The 25,223-nt window shown below is 35.7% G+C and overlaps 1 protein-coding gene across 2 annotated transcripts in view; it reads left to right on the forward strand.

Annotated features, from left to right (window-relative positions):
• COL5A2 (collagen type V alpha 2 chain) overlaps nt 1-25,223 on the forward strand; it is a 146,834-nt gene that overhangs the window by 94,212 nt on the left and 27,399 nt on the right. For both annotated transcript variants that reach the window (XM_071216223.1, XM_058300506.2), the window contains 18 exons: nt 1,971-2,024; nt 2,997-3,050; nt 3,934-3,978; nt 4,430-4,483; nt 8,806-8,850; nt 11,570-11,623; nt 14,786-14,884; nt 15,230-15,274; nt 15,388-15,486; nt 16,726-16,779; nt 16,999-17,106; nt 18,144-18,197; nt 18,817-18,915; nt 22,721-22,774; nt 23,673-23,771; nt 23,881-23,934; nt 24,069-24,122; nt 25,093-25,146. In XM_071216223.1, the coding sequence (XP_071072324.1) occupies nt 1,971-2,024; nt 2,997-3,050; nt 3,934-3,978; nt 4,430-4,483; nt 8,806-8,850; nt 11,570-11,623; nt 14,786-14,884; nt 15,230-15,274; nt 15,388-15,486; nt 16,726-16,779; nt 16,999-17,106; nt 18,144-18,197; nt 18,817-18,915; nt 22,721-22,774; nt 23,673-23,771; nt 23,881-23,934; nt 24,069-24,122; nt 25,093-25,146 (1,179 nt within the window). The remainder of the gene's footprint in view (nt 1-1,970; nt 2,025-2,996; nt 3,051-3,933; nt 3,979-4,429; nt 4,484-8,805; nt 8,851-11,569; nt 11,624-14,785; nt 14,885-15,229; nt 15,275-15,387; nt 15,487-16,725; nt 16,780-16,998; nt 17,107-18,143; nt 18,198-18,816; nt 18,916-22,720; nt 22,775-23,672; nt 23,772-23,880; nt 23,935-24,068; nt 24,123-25,092; nt 25,147-25,223) is intronic.

Raw genomic sequence — 25,223 nt, forward strand, 5'->3', positions numbered from 1 at the left:
TTTTAAAACAAATGAATGCAAATATTTTGAGGGGATTTACAAGGTTCTAAGGATAATTTAGTTACAGATATAAAATCGATTCCCCAGTTCGCTGTTCCTTTGTTTTCCTTTCCTTCCCATCAGCTTGGGAAGTAAATGCAGACAGAGGCCTGCGGATTAGTCATTAGTACAGATGTCCATTTTACCCAGTCCAGACCTGAAGCCCCATTCTGCTGCACTCCTGCACATACCCACAGTGTGGGCCTCCGTGGGGAGGAAACATGCCCTGCCAGCATAGTGCAGCTGTATTTCGCAAGTTCTGTGCAGCTATGTGTGATTGGGGTGTGATGACAGTCTTGGGTCAGCAGAATGAGAATTTTTTTATGAGTACTAGCACATCTGGCTCATTTTCTTGTTATATTAGGAAGATGAAATCATAGGAGAATTTCTCTTGCAGGCCATAAAAACTGGAAAGTGAACTAATTATTTGAAATAACATAGCTCAGCAATTCCCCTATAGGCTTAGATGGCGTGTGCTTTGTTTTCTGCTCAGGAGGGGAGGCAAACCTCAGTAAAGGGAACATTCCAGTGGAAAATTTAAAGGGAGCTCTTGCAGTGAAATAATTTCTAACCAGGGCTGTGTAACCAGAGGAGTTAGTGGAGCTTCATTTGTTCAGAGAGTGTGGTTTGATAGATAGATCCTTACTGTGAAAAAGTCCAAAACAACAAAGAAGTATTTTCTCCTCAAGAGAGCACGAGGAATTATGACTTTGCTTTCATCAGATGAAGTTCATTTATAGTTGCTTTTTCATTATTTGGTAAACAATGAAGGAAAATGATGGTATATAGAACAAAAGGATATTGCCATCTAAAAAAGATTGTGGTGTTTGTGTGGCACAGAAAAGTTCCTTAAGAAAGGTTTAGAGAGTTCAGAGAAATGTTAGTTTCTTCATTCCATTGTTTATCAATGATTACTCACTGGGTAGTCACTAAAGGTGAGGTATAAGTAGCTAACTGCCACAGATATGCATATTAGTAATGTCAGTCTGTGCTATCAGAAACTAACAGTCTTCTGGTGTCAGTAGTAATGGGAATTCAGTTCAAAACCAAATTAATGTGAGCTAGGAGAATAAGCAAATATTTAAGTCACTAGGTCCATATCTATATGAACAGAGTATGAGGAAACAGTTCCAAGCATCGTTCTAGAATAGTAGTTCCATTTGGATTTGTCTTTGTTTAATTCTGTTCTGTTGTCTTTTTTTTTTTTTTGATGTGCTTAGGTGGAAGATGCATAAAATTAGCAGAAATTAAGAAATTACTGAACAAAGAAATCAAGCCATTCTATCCATATTTTTTTAACCTTCCTTTAATTTCTTTGTTTCGCTTTTAAAAAATCATAAATCTACAAAGTTTCTTCGGAACATCTTACTTAAAAATTTTTTTTTTCCTGGTCACATTTTGATACTATTCTTCCAGGCATATTCTGTTGCCAATATTTATAAGTTCTGAGAAAACAACAATACCGATTTGCCACAAATGCATTTACTCTTCTACTGAATATAAAGCAACAATATAAAGGAGGGAAAATGTTTTTTCCCTTAAGTTCCTACTCTGATTTGTTTTCCTATACCTTGATCTAATTGATTAAGGTCCTGAACATGTTGATTCATGCTTGTTTTCTTGCTTTTCCCCCTACTAATTATAATACACTTATACCATTTGAAAAATTGAAAATCATCAAGCCAATACCTGACATTAATCCATGTCTTTGTGTAAGTTGTTCCCATTTCTAACAATGTGTCTGCCTTGCTAATTTTTGATTACCTAGATATGTTTTGATAGATGAAAGTATACTTTATTGAATCTTTCTCTTCTTCAGTAGATCAGTGAAATACTGCATACCAGATATTTTTTGAAAAAAAAAAAAAAAACTTATATTAAGCAATTCCTATTCATGACTCTGAAATGCCTTATTTATCTGTTTTTTCCAGGGAGCTCGAGGCTTTCCTGGGGCTCCTGGTCTTCCAGGCCTGAAGGGTCACCGCGTAAGTTCAATCTGTTGTCATCCTCTCACACACTAGTTTATCCAGTAGGGTCTGGGGTGCTTTACTTTCAAAATCTTTAGCATTCTAGTTGTCAGTGATTCTTAACTGGCTATGATTGCGGTATTCATCTGTGGTTGCTGAAATCGCAGTGCTTTTTCACATTTCCTTTGAATTTCATTTCATTTGGTAAACAAATATATTTTGAGTTCTGACTATGTACCAGATACTGTGCTAAGAAAGAAGATGCTGTGATGGATGAAAAACCCTCTAGGATCTGCAGCTTCAGCCTGAAAAGGGATACAGTTAAGAAAATAGGCAATTGCTACACAGTGGAATAAGGACATGGTATAGGTAGAGTGTGCTGGATCACAGGAGGATAGTCGACCCAGGCTTGGAAGGCCATAGAGATCTTCTCCTCTTGTAACTAGATATTTATAATGTAGTTTTATTAAACTGTACTTATCAATATATATTTAGAAGAAAACATGGCTGATACTCAGCCAGTATGTACTGGCTGTCCTCTGGTCTGAGTAGTTGAGCTCCTCATTAAAATGCTTACCACTGTACTGGTTATTACATTTTTTGAACTATATCCCTGGATATAACACATATCTTATAACTAAATAAACTATCCAATTATTTGTTTTTCTTAAAGCCTATACCATTTTTTCATTTGTGGATATAGATAAAGTTTCTATGAAGGCACCAAAAATATGAGAATATTAAAAGTTGAAAATGTTATTAAATGGAAAACCAAAAAGTTTAAAATCTTATTAAATGGAAAACCATACTTTAATTTTCTTTGAAAAGACTTTGAAAAAAAGGTTGAGATTTTGGAAACATTTTGAGTAACAACTTTCAAATTTGAGATTCATTTTCAGAAGGCTTTTTCTGTGAGTTTAGTTTTGTTTCTTCTTTTATGCTTCTGAAACTTAAAAAGGAGTATACAAATACAAACATTTTTCTTCTCAGGGGCACAAGGGTCTTGAAGGACCAAAAGGTGAAGTTGGAGCAATTGGTTCCAAGGTAATTGTTTAATACTTCAATATAGCCACAAGATCGCATTTCAGTTCTGCAACAGCTGTCTACAAATTTTTCAAAACCACCTTTAATAATTTTGAAAGAAAGAAGGGTATAAATAAGCCTTTAGTTGACTAGATAAATATAATTTTTCATAGATGAGTCCACAATGGCTTTACCAGGATAGGTGACATAATGTAACTCTACCACCAAGATTGCCACCAAAACACTGTCTTTCTGCCGATATCGGATGTGTATTGGCTTTACGTGAATATGGCACTAGGAATCCACTCTCTCGTAAACATTATTTTTTTTCTTTAAATATATCTGAGAGGTTTAGATGGTTTCTTAGCCCCATTATTTAGTTTCCTTTTAATTCCAGGACTTCCTTGCCCTCTTTTCTTCCTGAAATTTAAGTTTCTAGAGGGAGAAAGAACATGAAAGAAGTGTGATGGACTTTTTAGTGGGAGTCATGAGATACATATGTGGAAAAGAATGGTTTTAAAATTTTATTTCTAAATCTCATATAATAGATCTTAAAGAAATATTACAGTCAGTTTCAGTTTTGTGAAGTTTTATTTGAGCTAAAATATTAAGCGATATAGACACATAATTAAATTTATTATACTAATTTATGTGGCTAGGTGTGATAGTTCCATCAGTCTTGTTTAAATCCCCAACTTTATTTTAGACTGATTTGTCTACAAACTAATTTGCCTTTGTACTTTGAGAAAAGAAATAGAAGAGTTTTGAGGTTCTTCTTTCAAAGCATGGCTTTCAAATGCCTGCTTTGAAAATATTCCTTTAAAATGATACATACATGGAAAAAGTGATGTGAGTATTGGTTTTAGGTTTCTCATAATATAATGTGATCTCATTTTTGCTTTAGGGTGAAGCTGGACCTACTGGTCCAATGGGCGCCATGGGTCCTTTGGTAGGTATCAATTCAAGTATTTATTTGTTTGCTTTTTAGGTTAAATTGAAAGAATACTTAAATGAAAAACATTGGAGAAACATATGTTAGCTTGTGAAATAATCTTGACTACCAGCTAACAGACATAGCCTATCAAGAGAATTTGGCCTTTGAACTGAAAAAGGCTCCTTGCATTTCATTGTTTTCTTAATTGTCAAATGCCCTTATTCTTCTCTATACTCAGTGATCAATTAAGGATTATTGTATATCCATCCAGCTCTTTAAAGCTTGATTAAGTGAAATCTATTTATGTAAGAGGTGGTAGAGTAGGTATCTTCACAGGTCTAGATTTTTCAAATCCAAAATTATCCCTAGAAAACTGCTGCTGGATGGACTGAGAAGTATAGTAGTTAAACTACCCTAGAGTGCAAATTAGATGCTTCAAGGGATGATTTTTCTTTCTTGTGTACAGGGTCCCAGAGGAATGCCAGGAGAGAGGGGGAGACTTGGGCCACAGGGTGCTCCAGTAAGTATGGACTCCATGATGTATACTGCTGAAATATGTATTTTAACTCTTTTTCAGGTTTGTTTTCCTAAATATGTCATTTAAATAAGATTAACAGTGGTAGTTTCCTATTCTCTTGACTTTTTATTTTGAAATAAATTTAGGTTTAAAGAAAATTTGCAAGATAATAAACACCCTTCACAAAGCTTCCCTTAATTTTACCAGTTCACACAACCATGGTATATTTGTTGCTATTTATTTTTAATACAAAAATTAAGAATTTAATGAAAACATAAGAAAGAATGGATAAGTAGAAAAATATAGACTTGGAACAGTAATAAAAATTATAATAATGGGTAACCCTTATCAAGCTCTTTTTATATGCCAAGCTTTATTCCAAGCATCTTTATTTCATGTCTATTAGAATCCTAAAAGGGAGATAAACACTAATAGTTTATTTAAAAATGAAGGAACTGAGGTTTGTAGAAGTTAAGTAATCATCCACAGTCACCGTGTGCAACTTAATGACTGGGTAGCAATAGGCAATCACTTAACTTGACATTCATTTTTCTCTGTAAATGGAACAAATAAATATTATTGGGTTCTTATGAGAATTAATGGAAATATTTAAAAAGTCTAATAAAGTGACTGACAATATATAGAAAGGATATTTAATTCTAAAATATGTGTGTGGAGGGAAAGTAGATTTGAAATCAATCTATTGAAACCACTATGTCTACCCTATATGCCAATTGTAAAAGATGGGAAAATTCCATGCATATATCGGAAACCGTTTTCATTACATTAGTACATTATATGTCAATAAAATACTTCACAAAGGCTCCTTTCCACATTTATGTTAAAGAAACAGAAATGTTCCTTCCCTATAATGAATTTGGCAACACTAGTACTCCATAGCTACTTGTTTGGCAAGACTTAGAGTCAATGAAATGGTCCACAGTGATTTTTCCTCTTCAGCACTATTTTTGAAAAGTAATCTTAGCAAGTTCACTTATGTCTTAGATTAGATTCTCTGGGAAACAGACTCTGAGGAGATTTGTATGTAGTAAATTTTTTGGGCAGTGCTCTTGGCAATAGGAACTAAGAGATAATGAAGCCTCAGATGATTCTGGATCTGGGATGGCCTTTCACAGTTGTCCCACTTTAAATTTTGGAGGCAGTACCTTTGTATCCCCACATTGACCAGTCATTAGATGTGGACTGTCCTAAGGGAAGAGATGTAACCTTGGGTGAGGCAGTGTCTTTAGCTGAGGGCAATTCATGGGCAGAGACTAATTATAAACTGTCATCAGACTATACTCCAATAGCTTGCAGAATGAGAGCCTTAGTCCTGAAAGGGGATCTGTGTAACTCATAACAGCATTTGCTAGTGTTTCCCTGCTTGGATCCACTTGCTTTGTATAATAAGTCCACCTCATCTGGAAATAGCTCCTCTGAGATTCTGGTTGATATCTTTCCTGAGGAAAATTACAAAAAAGAAGGTAGATCACACTAAAGCCCCACTGCTAAAACTGGTCTTAGGGTTATAGCTAATACTTATCTCTCATCTCTACTGTCTACTTAAGATTCTACTCACCTACCCGCTACCACCTCTGCTGGTCTCATAACCTTATTCATTTAGTGTTCCGCAGGTAAGAGTTCCATCTCTAACAGCACCCAGTAGCCTGCCTGGAGTTGTTTTTCAGAAGGCATATAAATAACTGCCTTAGATGGCATGTCCTTGTCTGGAACACAAAGGCCTATGTTGTGATTCTCCCCCTTAAACTTGCCCCAAGCTGCGAGAGCACTTTTTTCCACCATTGGCACCTCTAACACCAAAGGTCTGTGACCCAAGCAGCAGGGCTGCTTATCTCACACTTCCCGCTCTGCTCAATGAGCTCTGACTGTCTTTTCATGTCCCTGGATATATGGACTCGTCCCATATTCCCAGTTGTAGAAAATGCTCTCGCTCCTTCTCTCAGCAGGTTCTAAATCTGAGAACAGACTAGAATCTGGAAAGAGGGCAAGGGATTGTGACATTTTATTGTGAAAGCTGATCTGAGCCTTCTGGTCATCTGTCCGTGATTTAGTTTAATTGTATGGATTGAGGAATACCCTTGCTGTCTTCCCATGTATCTTGACCCTGGATTAGGAGTGTGTTCTAGGAACTCTCTTCACAGCTCTCTAAAGGTCAGGTTATCCAGACCAAGAGTTCAACATGCAGTTCATTACATTGCACACACTTTGCTTTTGACAATTAAGGATTGCCACCTGGCTTCTATTCTTTTGAGATTCTATCATCCACATTATGATTAGGGAGCCCAGGTTTTACAGCATTCTCTAACATCCCTTGGCCTACAGAGAACCCCTCTCCTCCTGCAGCTTTTCAATAGTGCCTGGAGATTCTTACTGGGATTTCCTTGTCACTTTATTAAACAGTGTCTTCTGGGTTTTCCAGTAGAATAGTCAACTATTGGCTTATCTAGCCCAACCTAGTATATTCAGTCTCTCTTGCTCACTTCTTCATGCTTTCTTCTACTATCTGCTAAGGCAGTTCTTGCATTTCTACTTCATTTAGGGTGGGTTGTTGCTCTTTCTAAGTTTCCAAGAACCATATTTTTTGTTAGCACCATCTACCAGGATCCTTACTAGACTGTTAAATTGCATAATGTGAGAGAGTACTTTCATATCATTAAATATCCTTTCTCCAACTTTATATCCTGTCCTACTTCATCCAGCACTCTCAGGATCGAGTCTCATACATTCTCTCCTGACTCTTGCCCCTACATATTCTACACATCCTGCAGCTTCTTTGATTTACAGTCTCTTTTCCCTCTTATCTGAAACTGCACTTTCTCAGCCTGGCTATTTTGTACCTTGACACTAATAATTGGTCTGGTGGTAAGGAGGGGAGCATATGTTGTTTTGAAAGGTAGACCCTTCTGTGTCATCTTCAAGCAAGGGGTAATCATAAGCTGTTAATGGGGAAATGGCCACTTCTACTGGCTCAAAGCCTTTAGAGAATTTGAGATTTCAAAGTTCTTAAGTGTCAACCCAGTTATTCCAATGCCAGATTTCAGGTCCCACCCCTTCCAACCCAGGACCCTGATCTTAGTATAACAAAGTTATCCAGGTATGTGTATTCAAACTTATCTAGAATTCGTGTACCTTTATCATTAAGTCATGGTCCTGATCTGCAGCTTTTCCTTAACTCTGGCTGCAGGAGATGAGAATCTTTTTACATGTTCCTAAAGTGGCCCTTTGTCTTAAATTGGTGATTAATCACCATCAACCATTATTTGTCTTTCTCCTGTAGATGCAGTCAAGAAGACCTATGTAATTCTATCAATTTTGTAATTGTTCTTTCCCGAAAATCTTCTCAAATTCCTAGTTTATTCTCTTACCCTTGCATCTCATCCAAGTTCACCTTTGCAGATAGTATTAACTGCACCACAACAGCATGCCAAGGGTGATACATATACTAACAATCACCTGCCTGCCAATGAGGAATCCAGCTTCAAAATTCCATCACAGGGGCTGCTGTGTTAGACCACTTCTGGTACTATTGGTCTTAGGTTAAGCTTCCTAGAACAGCCTCAAAGCAGAAATTCATGTGTGGGAAATCTACTGAGGAATGTTCTTAGGATCTGCACTTTTAAGAGAATGAAGGGAAGAAGTAGGTTTTGTCAGAGAGAGAAATTGAAGTATATTGTACCTGCAGCAGAGACCTCAGTTAATTCCATGAGAACATTGAACCTGGGTTGGCTCTTCAGACTTGTCTAGGAATGAGGCAAGGGGGTCAATCCTTTATACCAATGAATCAGCAAAAAAAGGAGCATAACCTTGAGAGCAAAGAACTCCTTTTAGCTGAGGTCAAGGCCTGAGGAGTGTCTCAGCCTGAAGGGGGATCTAGGTGGTACAGCATTCACTACAACTTAATTTCCATGTGTGTGGGAGAGAATGAGGTGTATGTTTTTTTCCAATGAGGACATTTATCCTCCCAGTTCATCTATTAAGAAGACTAAAGTGTTCAAATACTCATTGTCTTTGAGGTCACATGATAGTATGTGATACATTAAAGTAAAAATAATCATTTTACTCAGTTCCATTTTCTCCATCTTGATTTTTCTTTCTTATAGTTGTAAGGATATATACAATTTTTACTGCCATTGCAATGTTTTGTAAATGTATATTTTTCATTGCTGTTAACCCAGTTAAAGGTGTTGTCAGTAAACTTTAATATTTATTCTTGAAATTTTTACATGGAATTTTTTACAAAGCATGTGATTATGAGCAAACCCTGTACAGAATGTACTTTATCTTAACTCTTTTTTTCTAATTAGGGACAGCGAGGTGCACATGGAATGCCTGGAAAACCTGGGCCAATGGTGAGTTTCATCACTTTCATATTCGTCCATTTCATTCTTCTATTCTGTTATATCTATGGAGACTTAGAATAAAAAGGTGATAAACACATAATATTTGCCCTTGAAAGCTGCTCTATCATGGAAGAGAGATGTATCTCTTAAGAGAGATTTATCTCTCTTAATAATTGTAGCATAATGCTATTGTTAACATAGGAATATAACTCAAGCCATGGGAAGATAGAGGAGGAAGTACCTAACCCTGCAGTGGGAGAAGGATGCCAAAGACTTAAAGCAGAACAACTTTCAAGCTAAGTCTTGAGAGATGGATATAATGTACAAGAGTATTGTGTAGTCCATAGTATGGATATGTGAAAAACCATGAAGATCTCAGGGAAATACCAAAATTGGGTTAGGGAGGTAGGAGCTAGTTCATAAAGGGCTATATGTACAATGGTAAAGGTTTTTTGAGTTCATTCCTATATTAGTTAATGTGAGATCATTAAGGGATTTGAAGCATGGGAGTGTCATTTGCTGGTAATGTGCTAGGAGTAAAGACTGGGGGATTAGTTTGAATATCACTGGAGTGATATCCAGAGAGAAATTATACGTATATGAACTAAAATTATTGCAGACTACATATCAAGGAGCTAAGAAATTCCAGTGGGCATGGTCCATTAATTTTCAAGTTTAGGGAATTTAGTGGATCATGTTGTCATTATTGATACTGGAAATAAATACAGAGTGAGAAATAGGCTATTATTTGTGAATTTAGGCTAAGGATAGGAAGAAATGAATTCAATTTTGTGATTGGATATGCAAGAGTGGAGCTGAAGATAGAGGTTTGAATTATAAAATGTAGATTTGAGGTTTTTAAACATGTGGTGAGCAATAAATAAAGCCATGGCAGTAAAAGTGTAACATAGAATAGGAAACAATAAGGTTGCAGAGTGTGACAATATTTCTTATGCTATGCTTTTTATGTCTGCTGTTGGTAATCTATTGCCTTTTTCTCCAGAATGTAGTGCACTATCCCATAGATTACCTCTGTAATTATGGACCTTTAGTTCACATTTGAAGATGAAAATCTGAACATTCATTTGGCTACTGATGGTACATTATAAATCAAGGCAAAATTTTGTAATTTCATAAATTCCTAAAATATAACCCACCCTTCTTTCTCTCTCCCTTACTGGGAATAGATCAATCATGTATATGCTCCACTTGCTGCTCATGAACTCCTTAGGTACCAAGAGGTATAAATGATCCAAAGAGATATGAGAAGTTGAAGTACAGAGTAGTTAGTTATATCCATTGTGGGACTCAAAAGCTCTACTTTTATTTTTCTGTCAGGTACACTTAAGTTACATCTTTACAATCAAAATGAAACTAGATTAAATGCATTTTTAAAAATAGCTTTAGTTGATATAAAGTTATTTTCTGAACTACAGAGTAAGTCAGTCATACATGTGTTTTCCCCATCAGAATATATGACTTTAACAGTGGTGCCTTTGATTTTTGAAAAGAAGATAAAATAATCTCTAGCAGAGATTATTCCATACATGATTCAGACTGTTTACTACTAAAATATTCAAACTAATATTGGAGACATTGTGTAGTAAACTTCATTTGTTACTCATTAAAACAGTGGTTCTCAACCTTGGCTGCACATTAGAATTAGAATATTGAGGTCCAGACCAGTTAAAATAAAAATTTCTGGGGATATGACCCAGACACCAGTATTTTTTAAAGCTTTACAGGTGATTCCATGGGTCTGTCAAGATTGATAGCTATTGCACTATGCAAAATGTAGAATTTCACAAATATATAAATATATTTATGCACCGTAATCCATAGTCATGATTTTTCATGTGAATGTTGCAGTAACTGAACATCAAGTTGGTAGTGGAAATGTACCTAACAGTCTATGGAACAATTTTTCTTATCAAAACAGCAAAAGTTGGGTCAGCCCCACAGGGAAATCATGCTAATAAAACACCAAGGAAAGAACATTTTATGAGAAAGACGATTGCAAGGAATATTCATGATCAACATGAGTCAGTATTGAAAGACTATCAAAGAAAAAAAGTTTAATGATTTCAAGTTTTCTCATGTGTCAAAAGCAAAATAGCATTATAATAATTGAAATTATTTGCCCCAAGGATTTTCTTCCTTTGCTCCTCATAACAAGGAAACAAAAAATAGGATGAAAAACTAAGTATAGAGAGGGTGCTTATTAATTCAAAACTGATGGAATTAAAATGCAATCCTCAAAAAAGAACCAGGAAAATCTAGGATAGAATTCTTTTAATGCCATTTGTTTTAAATCTAGGCTTTAAATCAATGGTTTAAACTATATGTGTGTCATTCCAACTTTAGAATAGTGATAAATATCCCCTTATTTTTAGCATGGAAAAAACAGTCTAAAATATCCAGATGCTCCTTAAGCATCATTTTTATAGAATGTAGTACCAGGTTTTTATGTAAAACCCAACTTTCTAAAATTGTCTTTACTAAATGGTTAACACAAAGTACACATCTAAAGCAATTATTTCAAACAATTTGTGTTTTAACTCACTTAATCTTGCATGCTACAACTGGATAATCCTATTATCATGTTTAATACTATTGGACATGTTTTTTGGCACTATTTTATATCAATGTAAGAAGGAACTTGTAATAAAATTACATTGTTATCTTTGTGATTATAAAGTACAAAAGTACTTCTGATGTCTTTTAATAGGGTCCTCTTGGGATACCTGGATCTTCTGGTTTTCCAGGAAATCCTGGAATGAAGGTAAAACGTTAATATATTCAACTCTACTTGATTACCTGAGTCCTAAAATTAAAAATATCATTTCATTAACTGAAGAGTATGAAAGTTGCTCTTAAACAAGGAAGAGCCTAAAGTATCCTCATTATCCATTATTGTAGGAAAAAAAAATAAAGAAAATGAATAAAATGAAATGGTATAATATGCAATTAAGGGAGAATTACTTATAACCATACAATTATAATATCAAAGCCAATTGAAACAGCTGCAAGGAATAACAGCTTCAATCTGGAACTCTGTTCTTGGCTAGAGGGCCTGGGAGTAATAAACAGCAGAATGTTCTAAACAATAGGAGGTTAAAATAAATCATATGTTGTCAAAAGGCTCTTCTCATACAATTCTGGCCTTCAGCCCTCCCCTCCCCCACCTTACAAAATTAAAGCAATGGGAAGGGAGGATATAGCTGGCTTTCCTTGTGGGAATGGATTAAAGTATTCTACTGGGATGACTTGCATTTGTAAAGAGTCACAATTTGTTCTTTTTGAATACTTTGGTTTCAAGGATTACATAGAATATTAAGATGATATTAGCAAAATCAGTAAGTAAATTCAGCATGCTCTTTTCGCATTTTAAGCAACACAGTACATTGGATTACCCCTCACACCCAGTTTCCTTTCAGCAATAATTTTCTTCATTTTGAAGAAAGGATTTACTCGAAATACTGCTGTTCAAAAGGGACCTTGACCACCAGGATCCACCTCATCTCTCTAAACCTTGCTCTCTCAGGGAATTGTGTTAGGGATTAAGGGAGATAATTCATGTAAACTCCTAGCATAGTGTCTGATGCAAAGGATGTCCTCAGTATAGATTCATGTTTCCTATTAGAAGTGTAACTCATATTGGATTCAACTTAGAAATAAATCACATTTTTAAAAAAGTCTGTAGCTGACTTTAAAATGTGAGATTCCTCAGGCAGCCTCTAAAGTCGTCTTTAAACTCTTCCTCAGGGATGAGGCTGCTTTAAAATGATGCCCTAAAGTATTTTTGTTTCTCTAACCAGCCCCTTCTTTCACTGTAGGTGGGACACTCCTGACTCTCCTCTGTGTCTGATCCATTCCTCCAGCCTCTTTGGGCTTGGGCTGAAGTCCTAATCCTGTAGCCATTTGCCTTTGGCCATGGGAGTGGGTGGGTGGGACAGGGGCAGGGGAGGCAAGCTTTCTACCTATCATGATCAAGACATGGGCAACTCCTTCCCTCTTCATTTGAGAACCGGACCCACCCTTGCCAAGATGAGAAATAAGAAAATAATACAAAGTCTAGGACTATATGACTTAACAGAAATAAGATTTCTGCTCCTACTGAGACATCTAATTAAGACTTTCCTCTCAATCACAGTTCAAACATCAGATTACTCTGAACACTTAGCTCATCCAGGGTATTTGGTAGTACTGGCTGTTGACTACTGAAAACAGCATAATGAAGCTCAAACTGAAAAAAAAGGAAGAAGAAAGAAATGAAAAGAAAAAAAGAAAGAAAGAGAGAGAGGAAGAGAGAAAGAAATAGAAAAAAAAGCTCAAACAAACTTTTCTCAGAAATTGTTTCCCTGGTCTACTATCTCTAGCATAAAATTCCCAAGTCTTTCTTTTTGCCCAGGATTTTGCTATACTTGTATTCTGCTATAACCCTTTGACTCTCTGGATGAAGAATAAACTTCCACCTCAAGCTCTTTGCTTTATAGTGGTACAGGATGATAGGGAGTTTATATGTTTTATTAATACCTATGGGCCTCCTAAAGCTTAGATTTTAGTTGCCTGGTTCCTTTGGATTAGAACCACATAGGTACATAATATGCCAGATAGACTACAGATACCCAGTTGTTTGAATTGCAAATAAACAAAGAATACTTTTTTTAGTATGTGTTCCATGTAATACATGGGACGAATTCAACATTTTTTCTGTTTATTGTTAATTTATTTTTTAATCTGAATTAAAGTACAACTAGGCATCCTGCACTTTTATTTGTTAAATCTAGATTCCTGTCTTGTCCTGAAAGGAGAACTAAAATACCTAACAGATCACTTTGACCACTTTGTTCTTCACTTAGCACTGCTTTTTATAAAAGTTTCCTTTCATTCTTATCAAAGGACTATTTTTAAAAATAGAGGTGGTTCACTTGTATGTCGCCAAAAGTTGTGAAGTTTATTAGGCATTTTGTAGCCCAGGTATTTCCCACTGTAATGAATCAATTGCTTTCATTAAAAGATAAATGGAATCAAATTTTTACAAATCAAATCCTATCTTAAGTTTGAAAATATCATGATTTCTGTTGTTTATATAATAAGGAAACAATTTCTTGTTCTGTAATATAGATATGAAATTTTGTGTAGAATATTTTAGAATGAGTCCCACACATTTCGAGAGCTGTCATCTGAGATCAACTCTGCATTTTAGCTGCTATTAGCTGTTTTGGAGATGTTAGGAAATATTTTGGTTTACCTTCTAATGACTGCATCAGGTTTTCATCATAAAGCATCATTGCTAGATCTGAAACATCTAAATTTACAATGAGCAGAGATAACTCCTGCTATCACAGTTGACCTAGTAAATTTTCCTCTCTCGCTTGGTTTTGTGCTGGTTTAAAAGTCTAAATGTACTTCTACCATGTGCATAAAAGTGGGCTTGAAGCACCTGAATATTACCTATGACCATATTAAAACTGCTCTTCAGGGATAAGAAAAGTGACTCTCAATCTTTGAGAAACTCAGTGCCTGGTAAAGGCCAGTTCTCAGTTTTTCATTACTAATTTAGATTATGTTAAGTTTTTAATATGTAATGATGAAAAAAATCTGTAAGTGCGGTAAAAGAAATTCCAGGTTGTGTGGCATTTTAGCAGAGGAGAATTTAAAATGACTCTGAAGGATGAGGATATTTCTGTAACTGGGGATTGGAGTGTGGAGCACCTTCCTAGTGAAGTGGACATGGGTGTCATCACACAAAAAGGGGTAGTGAGTGCGAGGGCCCCATCCATAGGGTAGATTAGGCACACACTCCTGAAATAAACCTTTTTGTACTCTTGGCCTCTTTCAAGCCTGGGTTTAAAATGTAAAATTCCAAATGAGGAACCAAGTTTGTACCATGAGATATTTCTGTTTTTCTTCTAGTAACATTTCTCTTTGCACCCTTTAGGGAGAAGCAGGTCCCACTGGGGCGAGAGGCCCTGAAGGTCCTCAGGGACAGAGAGGTGAAACTGGGCCTCCCGGTCCAGCTGGTTCTCAAGGTCTTCCTGTAAGTTCCTAGCATATCGAAGGAAAAGCCCAGAAAGTAGGACACGTTCATAGCATCAGAAAAAATGCAACTGATTTTAATATATTCTCTTTGGACTCTGTATAACTGTTTAGAACTCTTGGGGAAAAAAAATGTCCCTTGTTGCTTCTGAAAGTTTTGCCTATTGTAGGGAAGGGGAGAATTAGTGGCCAAAGTTGATTTTTATGATATAGAATATAGCAGTGATTGATTCTTTTTTTGAAATTTTGCTATCTGTTCTTGGAAGATTGATAGATATCTGAGTACCATCCAAAATGCTCCCCGTTATGGCTTAATATTTCATAAACTTTTCATGTTTCTCTTTAGGGTACAGTGGGGACAGATGGCACGCCTGGTGCCAAAGGACCAACAGTGAGTACCTGTGTTTATGCCTTATGAAGTTCCAATGAATATAATCCTTTGGACATTGGCTCTAGACTTCTACCTGGGCTTCTGCTCATCGAGTCATTCTTGCTGTTTGATAGGGCTCGCTGGGTACTTCCGGCCCTCCTGGCTTGGCAGGGCCTCCTGGATCGCCAGGACCTCAGGGCAGCACTGGACCTCCGGGAATTCGAGGCCAACCGGTAATGTCCTTTGAAAGGAGTATCATCTTCTGGTATAACCAAACTAAGATGGTAGGGAAAAAATAACTGTAATATAATGCAATGAAACATAGCACATGTGACTTATTTGAATGAGTGAAATGAAGATTAAAATCTTTGTAAAGTGAAAGCAATACATTGACGTACAATTTAGATGTTTAAAATCCTAAGTGGAACATTATTGCATTATTAACTTTTAATTTTTTCTTATATACAACAATAAGCTCATTTTCAGGGTCTACTTTATAGAATTTTATGAGCAGTTGAATGATAAACAGTTATAGAAATATTTTGCAAGCCAGTGTGAGGAAATGTGGATATCTAATGGAGATTTGTAATGTTGATATGACTAAAAATGGGTTTAACAGCCGTATATTGAGAGTTAGTCTTGAAGGGTGATGCCAACTATTGTCCATATTGAATGAGTTTCCATATTTTTTAGAAATTAGAAAAATAATGTGGGCAAGCCCGTGAGAACAAAGAACAAATACTTTGAGAAGTTGTGATTATAGTCTTTTATATATATATATATATATAAATAAATATATATAAATCAAAACATTCTTTACTAGGACTACTTTAAACAGATATTTTGGATTCTGTTCCAAGTACTTTGATCATACTGATAAATCCTTTTCAAGTACTGTTAGCAAATTTATTAAATCATTCTTGTTGCTGATATGAGCATTTGATTTTACTATGTTCTGAATTTAGATATCTGGTTCCCAGAGCATAATCTATAATTTTTATTTAAAGACACATATGCACAAACCCCCAAAACACTCCAAAGATGAAATGACCTGTTTGAAGTTGCAAAGCTCTCAATAAATTGAACTTAAATATGATATTATTTTGATTCTGGGTGAAAGTCTATTTCCTTAAAAAAATACCTAAGAAGATTTATCTGTAGAAGTTGTCATAGCTAGTTCTAGTTTTAAATATCAAGTTTGAATCATTCTAATTATTCTAGTATACATGATGAAAATATTTTTATTTTAAAAATAAGTTTTTGTGGAACACTAAAATAAATAACTGCTACCAAAGTTTTAAAAATTCACACGTATTTTATAAGACTTGGAAATTTTAAAGAATGATAATATACTGCCAATTCAATACAGACTCAACTGCAGACTATTTTTAAGGCTAGTCTCTGTAATTAATTAGAACAGGTTAGACTGGCTAAATGTCCTGGTTCTTATGATATTGATATTTTTATTTTAGGGTGATCCAGGAGTTCCAGGTTTCAAAGGAGAAGCTGGCCCCAAAGGGGAACCGGTAAAGCTTCAATTCTTTTAAGTGATAAGAAAAACATAAATATGTTTAGAAGTGCACCACTCAAAATGTTTAAAGGTTTAAAACAATGCCAATGAGAATTATAATGCCATGGGATGGAAATTGTTTAATATACTTTGAAGTTTGTGATTAAGTTCTTCCAACTGTAACTCACTCGTCCTATGGCTCTATTTTTAGTAACTGTTCTCCAATTTTCAATAGGGTCCACATGGCATTCAGGGTCCAATAGGCCCACCTGGTGAGGAAGGCAAAAGAGGTCCCCGAGGTGATCCAGGGACAGTTGGCCCTCCCGGTCCTCTGGGAGAAAGGGTAAGATTTCAATAATAAAACAAATTCTTACAGTTGTGGGGAAGTATACAAGTCAATTTTGGGGTAGTACTGGAATAAGCAGTTAAAAGAAATGCTTTCATGTAAATTGCATAGTTCAGTAACATTATCTGTGACTAAAAGAAGCCAACTGTTTAATCATTTTTCATTCATTCAACTAATATTGATTGAACAACTGCTCCTGCCAGTTTGATGTATTGGTACTAAGGATCTATCAATGGACAAGAAATCCATGGCCCCAGCCCTCATAGTGCTAACATTCTAGTGGGGAGGTAGACAACAAAAGCATCAACAAGTAAATAAAAATAAAATTACAAATTTTAATAAGGGTCATAAACACATTAAATCACAGAGTGATGTGATGGAGAGTAAATGTGGATATATAAAAGTGATGCAATGTTAGATTAGAAGGTTTGGAAGTAGGGTTCTCTGAGGAGATGGCATTTTAATTGAGTCCTGGAGATGACAATAAGCCAGTAAGAGAACCTGGGAGAAAGAGCTTCTTTGGTAGAGGAAACCACAAATGCAAAGCTAGGAGACAGGAAATGACCTGATAATTTTAAAGAGCAGAAGACTTTACTATGACTAAAGTGTAATGAATCAGGTCCAAAATGAGCAACAATAATCACACCTTACATTTGTATAGAGATTCAGAAAATACAATAGACTTCACATATAAAACAAATACTAATATATGTTATTATTGACATTTTGATTGATGTAGAAGGTATCACTCCTTAGCCTCTCATAATTAGATGTTACTGTTTCTTTATATTCAATGTTATATTGAACTACTAGAATATTTCTTGATTTGAAGGATTATTTGGATCAGCACTTATAGCTTCTTCAATAATGGAAACTTACTCTGTATGGTCAGATTATTTTTTTCTTTCTTATACATTTCTAATGGCTGGTTGGTTTGACCACAACTCCTTAAACTTTGTAGTTCTAAAAATAAAAATGACTTACTATATATTATTAAATATCGACAATTAAGATGGCATTTTGATTATTTGTAGGGTGCTCCTGGCAATCGTGGTTTTCCAGGCTCTGATGGTTTACCTGGACCAAAGGTGAGGTTTACACATCAATATTGAAACTCTTGTGGGTGGAACTGGGTAATAAAAGAGGTCATTTTCCAATGTAGTAATATAGCCCTCATCCACATGGGTCCATATCCAGAAAAGAGATGGGCATAGTGGTCTCACTCCAAATCTCTCTTGCTTAATTACTGAGTTTTATAGGTCTAGCAGTTAGAGGAATATGGAAGCTTGTTTTAGACTTGTCAGGGCCATTACTTGAGAAGTAAAGGTAATAGATGTGTCCTTTAGCTGATTGGAATTTTCCCTTAGCTGGAAATTTAGACTTATTTAAAAATTCTCTTCGGTTTTTTTAATATTAATGGTTGGAGTGCAGCACTAAAGACATCTTTCTTGAGTTAGTGATGAAAAAAACAAATTCTACAAGGAATCCAAATTAGAACAAAGGGTGAAGTGACATTGTTTTACCAAAAAGTCTTTCATTAACTACTCTGACAACTATTTATTAACTATTTAACTAGTAGTGCCTTGGTTTGTCAATAAGAATTACATATAAATACAAGATAAGATATGATTATATATATAGTCTGTATACATTTATATATACGATATTCCTTTTTCTCCTGACAAATTCTGCTTTGCTTTGTAACAGGGGGCTCAAGGAGAAAGGGGTCCTGTAGGTTCTTCAGGACCTAAAGGAGGTCAGGGTGATCCAGGACGTCCGGGTGAACCTGGGCTGCCTGGTGCTCGGGTAAGATCGCAACAGCTGTTTGCTATATCAACCCAGAAGAAATGATCCTGAACACGTCCATTGAAATGATTTTTTTAAGAATTGAGATCTCTTTCACAACTCGGAGCATTTCTTCATTTTTATCATTTTGACCTCAATCCATTATTTTTTATATACTGGTTTATTTTTTGTCATGTAATGAAAACAGAGTATTAATCAGTGACTTCCAGTTTCCCTTTCTCAAAGGAGTATGCATTAATAGTTTTCCCCCCTTCACATAAAAAAATCTATTTGTCAAAGTGTATAATTTTTATTTACATTTTAACAACTTGTTTAAATTTTGGCAGAGAGAATTCCTGATGATGTTAGGAATTTAATTTTAACAAAATGCCACTTTAAAATTCATTTGAACTATAGACTTGCCCTTATATGCAATTGTCAGCCATACCCCTTAAATAGAAAGGGCTTATACAAAAAATTGTTGAGTGGAAAGAAATATTTAGCTCACCATAAGTTCTTTAACTTATATTGAACCCAGCATTAAATACATGAGTAAAAGTTAATTATAGCCCTTTCTTTTTCTACTTGTTAGTCCTTATACTTGGAAAAGAGCTTTGAGTTCACCATTACCTATATATTCTTCCCTAGACACCTGATAAAGGTAGAATGCTAGTTGAATTAATGCTAATATTGTTTACAGTAAAAATGACTCCTGATTTTAAACTGCATCTGAACGGGGAGGGTTATGAATGAACTATAAACATTCACTATGTAATCACCTTTGAGTGCACTTATGAAGTTCAAAAGAGTCAACATTGATTTCAGGATTACAGTCTATATTCTGTTTTTTTCTTTTGTCCCAATAATGTCCTTTGGAACCTTTTCTCCTCCTTCTTAGACCCCATATATCATGTATTACGTTTAATTGCCATTATCTCTATGGTTTTTCCTTGTTTTTATTTTAATTGTGGAAAGATATATTCAACATAATTCTTTCCATTGCAGCCTTTCCCAAGCATCCATTCAGTGGGATTAATCACATTCACAGTATTGTAAGGCCCTCACCATCATCATACGAGAACTTTCCCTTTAGCACAACAGAAACCTACTCATTCTGCATCAACTCCCCTTTGCTCCTGTCCCTAACTCCAGGCATTGTGTTCTACTTTCTGTCTCTATGAGTTTGTATATTCTTTTTCTTTTTTTGGAATTTTAAAAAATCTCTCTGTGGTTAATATTGGGGTGAAATTTAATATACTAAATTTATAAAAATCTCATTTGGTTTGATACCAACTTGACACCAGTAGCATATATAAATTATGTTCCTGTACCCCTCCATCACCCTCTATGTGGTTCTTATCACAAATTATATATCTATCCATTATGAGTCCAAAATCATAAATTTATCATTACATCTTTTTTTTTTTTAAGATTTATTTATTTTTATTTCTCTCCCCTTCCCCCTCCCCACCCCAGTTGTCTGTTTTCTGTGTCCATTTGCTGCGTCTTCTTTGTCTGCTTCTGTTGTTGTTAGTGGCACAGGAATCTGTGTTTCTTTTTGTTGTTGTTGTTGCGTCATCTTACTGTGTCAACTCTCCATGTGGGCGGCACCACTCCTGGGCAGGCTGCACTTTCCTTCACACTGGGCAGCTCTCCCTACAGAGCGCACTCCTTGCATGTGGGGCTCCCCCACGTGGGGAACACCCCTCCGTGGCAGGGCACTCCCCTGTGCGCTTCAGCACTGCGCGTGGGCCGGCTCCACATGGGTCAAGGAGGCCTGGGGCCTGAACTGCGGACCTCCCATGTGGTAGACGGACGCCCTAACCACTGGGCCAAGTCCGCCGCCTATCATTACATCTTATGCATTTACATTTTAGATCCTGAAGAAAGTAAAAAAGCAGGGTTCAGATAAAAATACAATAGAAGTATTGGTATTTTTATACTGCCATGTCGTTATCTTTACTGGATAAAAGTAATTTCTTCTTGTGGCTTTAGTCAATTGTCTAGTATCCTTTCCTTTCAACCTGCAGAATTCCCTTTAGTATTTCTTTTGGGCCAGTCTAGTGGTGACAAACTCCTTCAGCTCTTGTATCTCTGGGAATGTCTTAATCTCTCCCTGGATTTTGAAAGACAGTTTTGCCAGATACAGAATTCTTGACTGGCAACTTTTGACTTTCAGCACTTATTAAAGATGTCATCCATAGCCTTCTTGCCACCATGGTTTCCAATGAGAAATCAGTATGTAATCTTATTCAGGCTCCCTTGTATGTGATACGTTGCTTCTCTCTGCAGTTTTCAGAATTCTCTCTTTATCGTTTGTATTTGACAGGTTGATTGTAGCATGGTATGGTATGAACCTATTTGGGTCTATCCTGTTTGGAGTTTGTTCAGCATCACTGATGTCTATATTCATGTCTTTCATTAAATTGGGGAAGTATCCAGCATTATTTCCTTGAGTATTTCCTCTGCCCTTTCATTCTTTCTATAGCTGGGCCTTCTGCACTGTATGTATTGGTGTTCTCTGTGGTGTCTCACAGGGTCCTCAGGTTCTATTCACTTTTCTTCATTATTTCTTCCTTCTGCATCTCAGACTGGATGACTCAATTCTCTTATCTTAAATTCTCTGATTCTTTCTTCTATCATCTCCAATCTGATGTTGAATACTTCTAGTGAATTTTTAATTTCCATTGCCTATTTATATTCTCTTTGTGTTCATCTATCATTTTCCTGATTACCTTTCATTCTTTGCCCATGTTTTCGTTTAGCTCTTTGAGCATATTTAGGACCAATTTTTTAGTCTTTGGCTTGTCCCAGATCTGATCCTCTTCAATGATAGTTTCTAATGCTTTAATCTTCTACTTTGCTTGTGCCATTGCTTCTTGTTTCTTCCTATATTTTATAATCTTTTGTTGAAGCATGGATATTTTGATATTTTAATGTGTTTTTGCTGGAATTTAGACTCTGAAGTGTCTGTTCCTTAAGCTTTTATCCAGCCACTCTTAAGCCAGAGCTTCCCTTGAAAGCCAGGAGCTAACAAAATTTAAAAAAAGGAAAGTGCCTTTCCAAGTCTTTGCAGATTGATCTTTGTGGGGCTTTCTTTCAGAGCCTATCCATGCAATGAGTTTAGAGAATAGCTCTAAGTCAAAGCATAGGTCTTTTCTGCACATGTATCATGTCTTGGGGTCCTAGGAATTCCCCCATTTACACAGTTAGAAATGTTCCCTCTTGCCTAGGAGACAGTTTCCTAATGGTTGAGGCACTGTATTGTACATCTCACAGACAGCAATTCCTTGCCTCAGGCAGTCACTTGACTGCTCTCTTACCACATTCTGTAGGAGAGTTCTGTGAGCTGTCTTCTACATGCAGGGCAAATTCCCTCAGGCCACCGTCAGATGGATTGGTCCAGACATGCATGCTCTCAGTAGGTGTACAAGAGTTACTCTGTTCCTTCTGGACCCAGGATGAGAGGCCTTCAGTGGGATCCTGGGTTGGCTCCACTCCAAGTCAGAGAGGGCTGGGTGAGGGGACAGGCAGTGTACCAAAGATTTTCACCACTTTTAAGTGGCATTTTTCTTGATTCAGCACTCACCTTGTTCTTGCAGTTCTTTAATTGTTTTCTGAAGTTTTGGGAAAGTTGTTTCTGCCTGTTTTTGCTGGCTGTTCAAAGTTTCTATGAGGGAATGGAGTTCTTACACCACCATCTTGATTCTTACACCACCATCTTGATTAGGGCAGGTTGGATGATTTTAAAACATTATTGTGAGTCTTTAGAATTTTAACTTGAATTGCAGGCAGTTACAAACTGATGAATGCTTTACATTTTCAGGGGCTGACAGGAAATCCTGGTGTTCAAGGCCCTGAAGGAAAACTTGGACCTTTGGTAAGAAATTTAAACAGAAGTCCACAATTGTTAACATTTCTCAGTAGACATGTGACTTAAATGATAAGATGTTTATTTAAAGTTTTTTTTTTATTTTTATTTTTTTTATTTTTTATTTTTATTGACTTTGTAATAATATTACATTAAAAATATATATGTGAGGTCCCATTCAACCCCACCCCTCCACCCCCCCTCTCCCCCCCCAAACAACACTCGTTCCCATCATCATGACACATCCATTGGATTTGGTAAGTTAATGTTTTGGGACCTGTGGAAGCTGATCTTATATATATGTTTAAATGGCTCCCTGAAGCAAAGTCTTAGGATTGGTGTATGTTCAAATTTACCAAAAAATTAATCGGCTTTCACTGAGATGAATGTTCAAGGTTGGAATTGTTTCTTTGGCATCAGTGAAAAGTTGACGTGATGTATTCTTTCAATAATACAGGTGAAATATTTCTATTAGCAACATTCTCATTTCTTGATGTCCTACCAAGTTTATATGTTCAAGAGGTTAGCAGATATGAACCTCAATAACCTGTATTTTCTGAATTCTTCCCTTATATTGAAAATGTGAAATAGAAGTCCTGAATTTTCATTACCACAAACTGGAGTAAATGAAAGAGAGACTGATATCCCAATTGAATGACAATGTAAGGCGATGTTAAAATGGGGCTTGTGTATGGAAGAATAAAATCTCTGTTCTAAATACTCAAAACACTTTTGCAGTTTTAAAAAACACTTAACTGTTCTGATTCATTAAGGTAATAAGATGAAAACACAGGATATTTGAATGCTTACGTAACTTTTATAATAATCAAACCAAGTGACAATTTGGGTGGTATAATATGTAGAGAGAGTTTACATAAAACTTAAATTGCTCTTGTAAATTTTGTAGGGTGCTCCAGGGGAAGATGGCCGTCCAGGTCCTCCGGGCTCAATTGGAATCCGAGGGCAGCCTGGGAGTATGGGTCTTCCAGGCCCCAAAGGCAGCAGTGTGAGTATAGTGCATACTATGTTTGCCATCCCATCATAATCCTCATTTGGAGCAGGCATGTTATTGGCAAATTGATTCAACTTTAAAATAGCTTCAATTTATTATTTAGGGTGACCCTGGAAAACCTGGAGAAGCAGGAAATGCTGGTGTTCCTGGGCAGAGGGTAAGTACTTATTTTCTGATAAAGGAAAAAAATGCAATTCATATATATATAATCCATATATATATTTTCATATATAAATATGAACTGTCTAAATTCCTATGGCATCACCTCACAAATTATCTGTTTAACACCAGGGAGCTCCTGGAAAAGATGGTGAAGTTGGTCCTTCCGGTCCCGTGGGCCCCCCGGTACGTGATATCTTAGTGAGAATATATTCACATTGCATTTTCCAGTAATGTTCATCCAGAATTTTAATTATGAATAAATCAAAAGTTTTAGGAGAAGTGAATAATTAAGAAAGTACATGATTGTAAGTCAATTACATGTTTGGTTTTCTGTAATGCTGTCTTTTGCCTTTTTAAATATAATAATTTTTCTTTTCATTTGAAAGTTCTTTAGAAGTCTGATGGCCAAAGCCAATTCATTGTCTTTATGTGCCACACAGTTGAAGAATGTATAAAATGAGGAAAATAGGATTCGGCAAATAAATATTTCATAATATATTTTACTTAAAATATTTAAATAACTATTTAAAAAATATTTAAATACTTACCTTCTTCCAACAATATATCTTATAAAAATTTATTTAAGCTTTTTTGGGGGGTATGAAAAGGAGAATAATATTTATCCTCTGAGGTATGTTTTCATTTTAGGATTTTAAAATTAAGTCTTTATAAAAAGTATTTTTGGCATATTTATTTGTTTTGCTTTGATTAGTTTAAATATTTTCCTAAAATGTTTGCTTTCTTTAGTTATTCTAGTTTTGAATGCTTAACAATTCTTATGACACTACAAATAGAAACTACAAATAGAAGTATTACTCTTTTAGCTTAGAAGTAGGAAAGTAATTAGTTTTTCCATATCCAATTCATCCAATTTCCCTACAGTTTTATGGTTGACTCCAGATACTTTGTCTAGATCAGTAAATAAATACATGTCATTACTCCCTTCACTGACTTTAGAAGAGATTTTCTCATCAGCAGGGCCTTCAACCTCACCATTAGATGACATTTAATCCTAGTTTATTATTTAGCTAAACTGAGAAACATGCTATTGGAAGAAATATAAAGAATTATCATACTTCTAGTGGTTCATATAAATAGGAAGCAGGTATAAAGATCTGGCTCTATTCCTGATTTTCTTTAATCCATGATTTAGGGTCTAGCTGGGGAAAGAGGAGAACAGGGACCACCAGGCCCCACTGGCTTTCAGGTAAGCACCAATTCTGTTTTCCATTAAGTCTTCATGAACTAAAATGCATTTTAAAATTATAAAAAGATATGGTTGCA

Source organism: Dasypus novemcinctus, chromosome 7 (assembly GCF_030445035.2).
Source record: "Dasypus novemcinctus isolate mDasNov1 chromosome 7, mDasNov1.1.hap2, whole genome shotgun sequence".
NCBI lineage: Eukaryota > Metazoa > Chordata > Mammalia > Cingulata > Dasypodidae > Dasypus > Dasypus novemcinctus.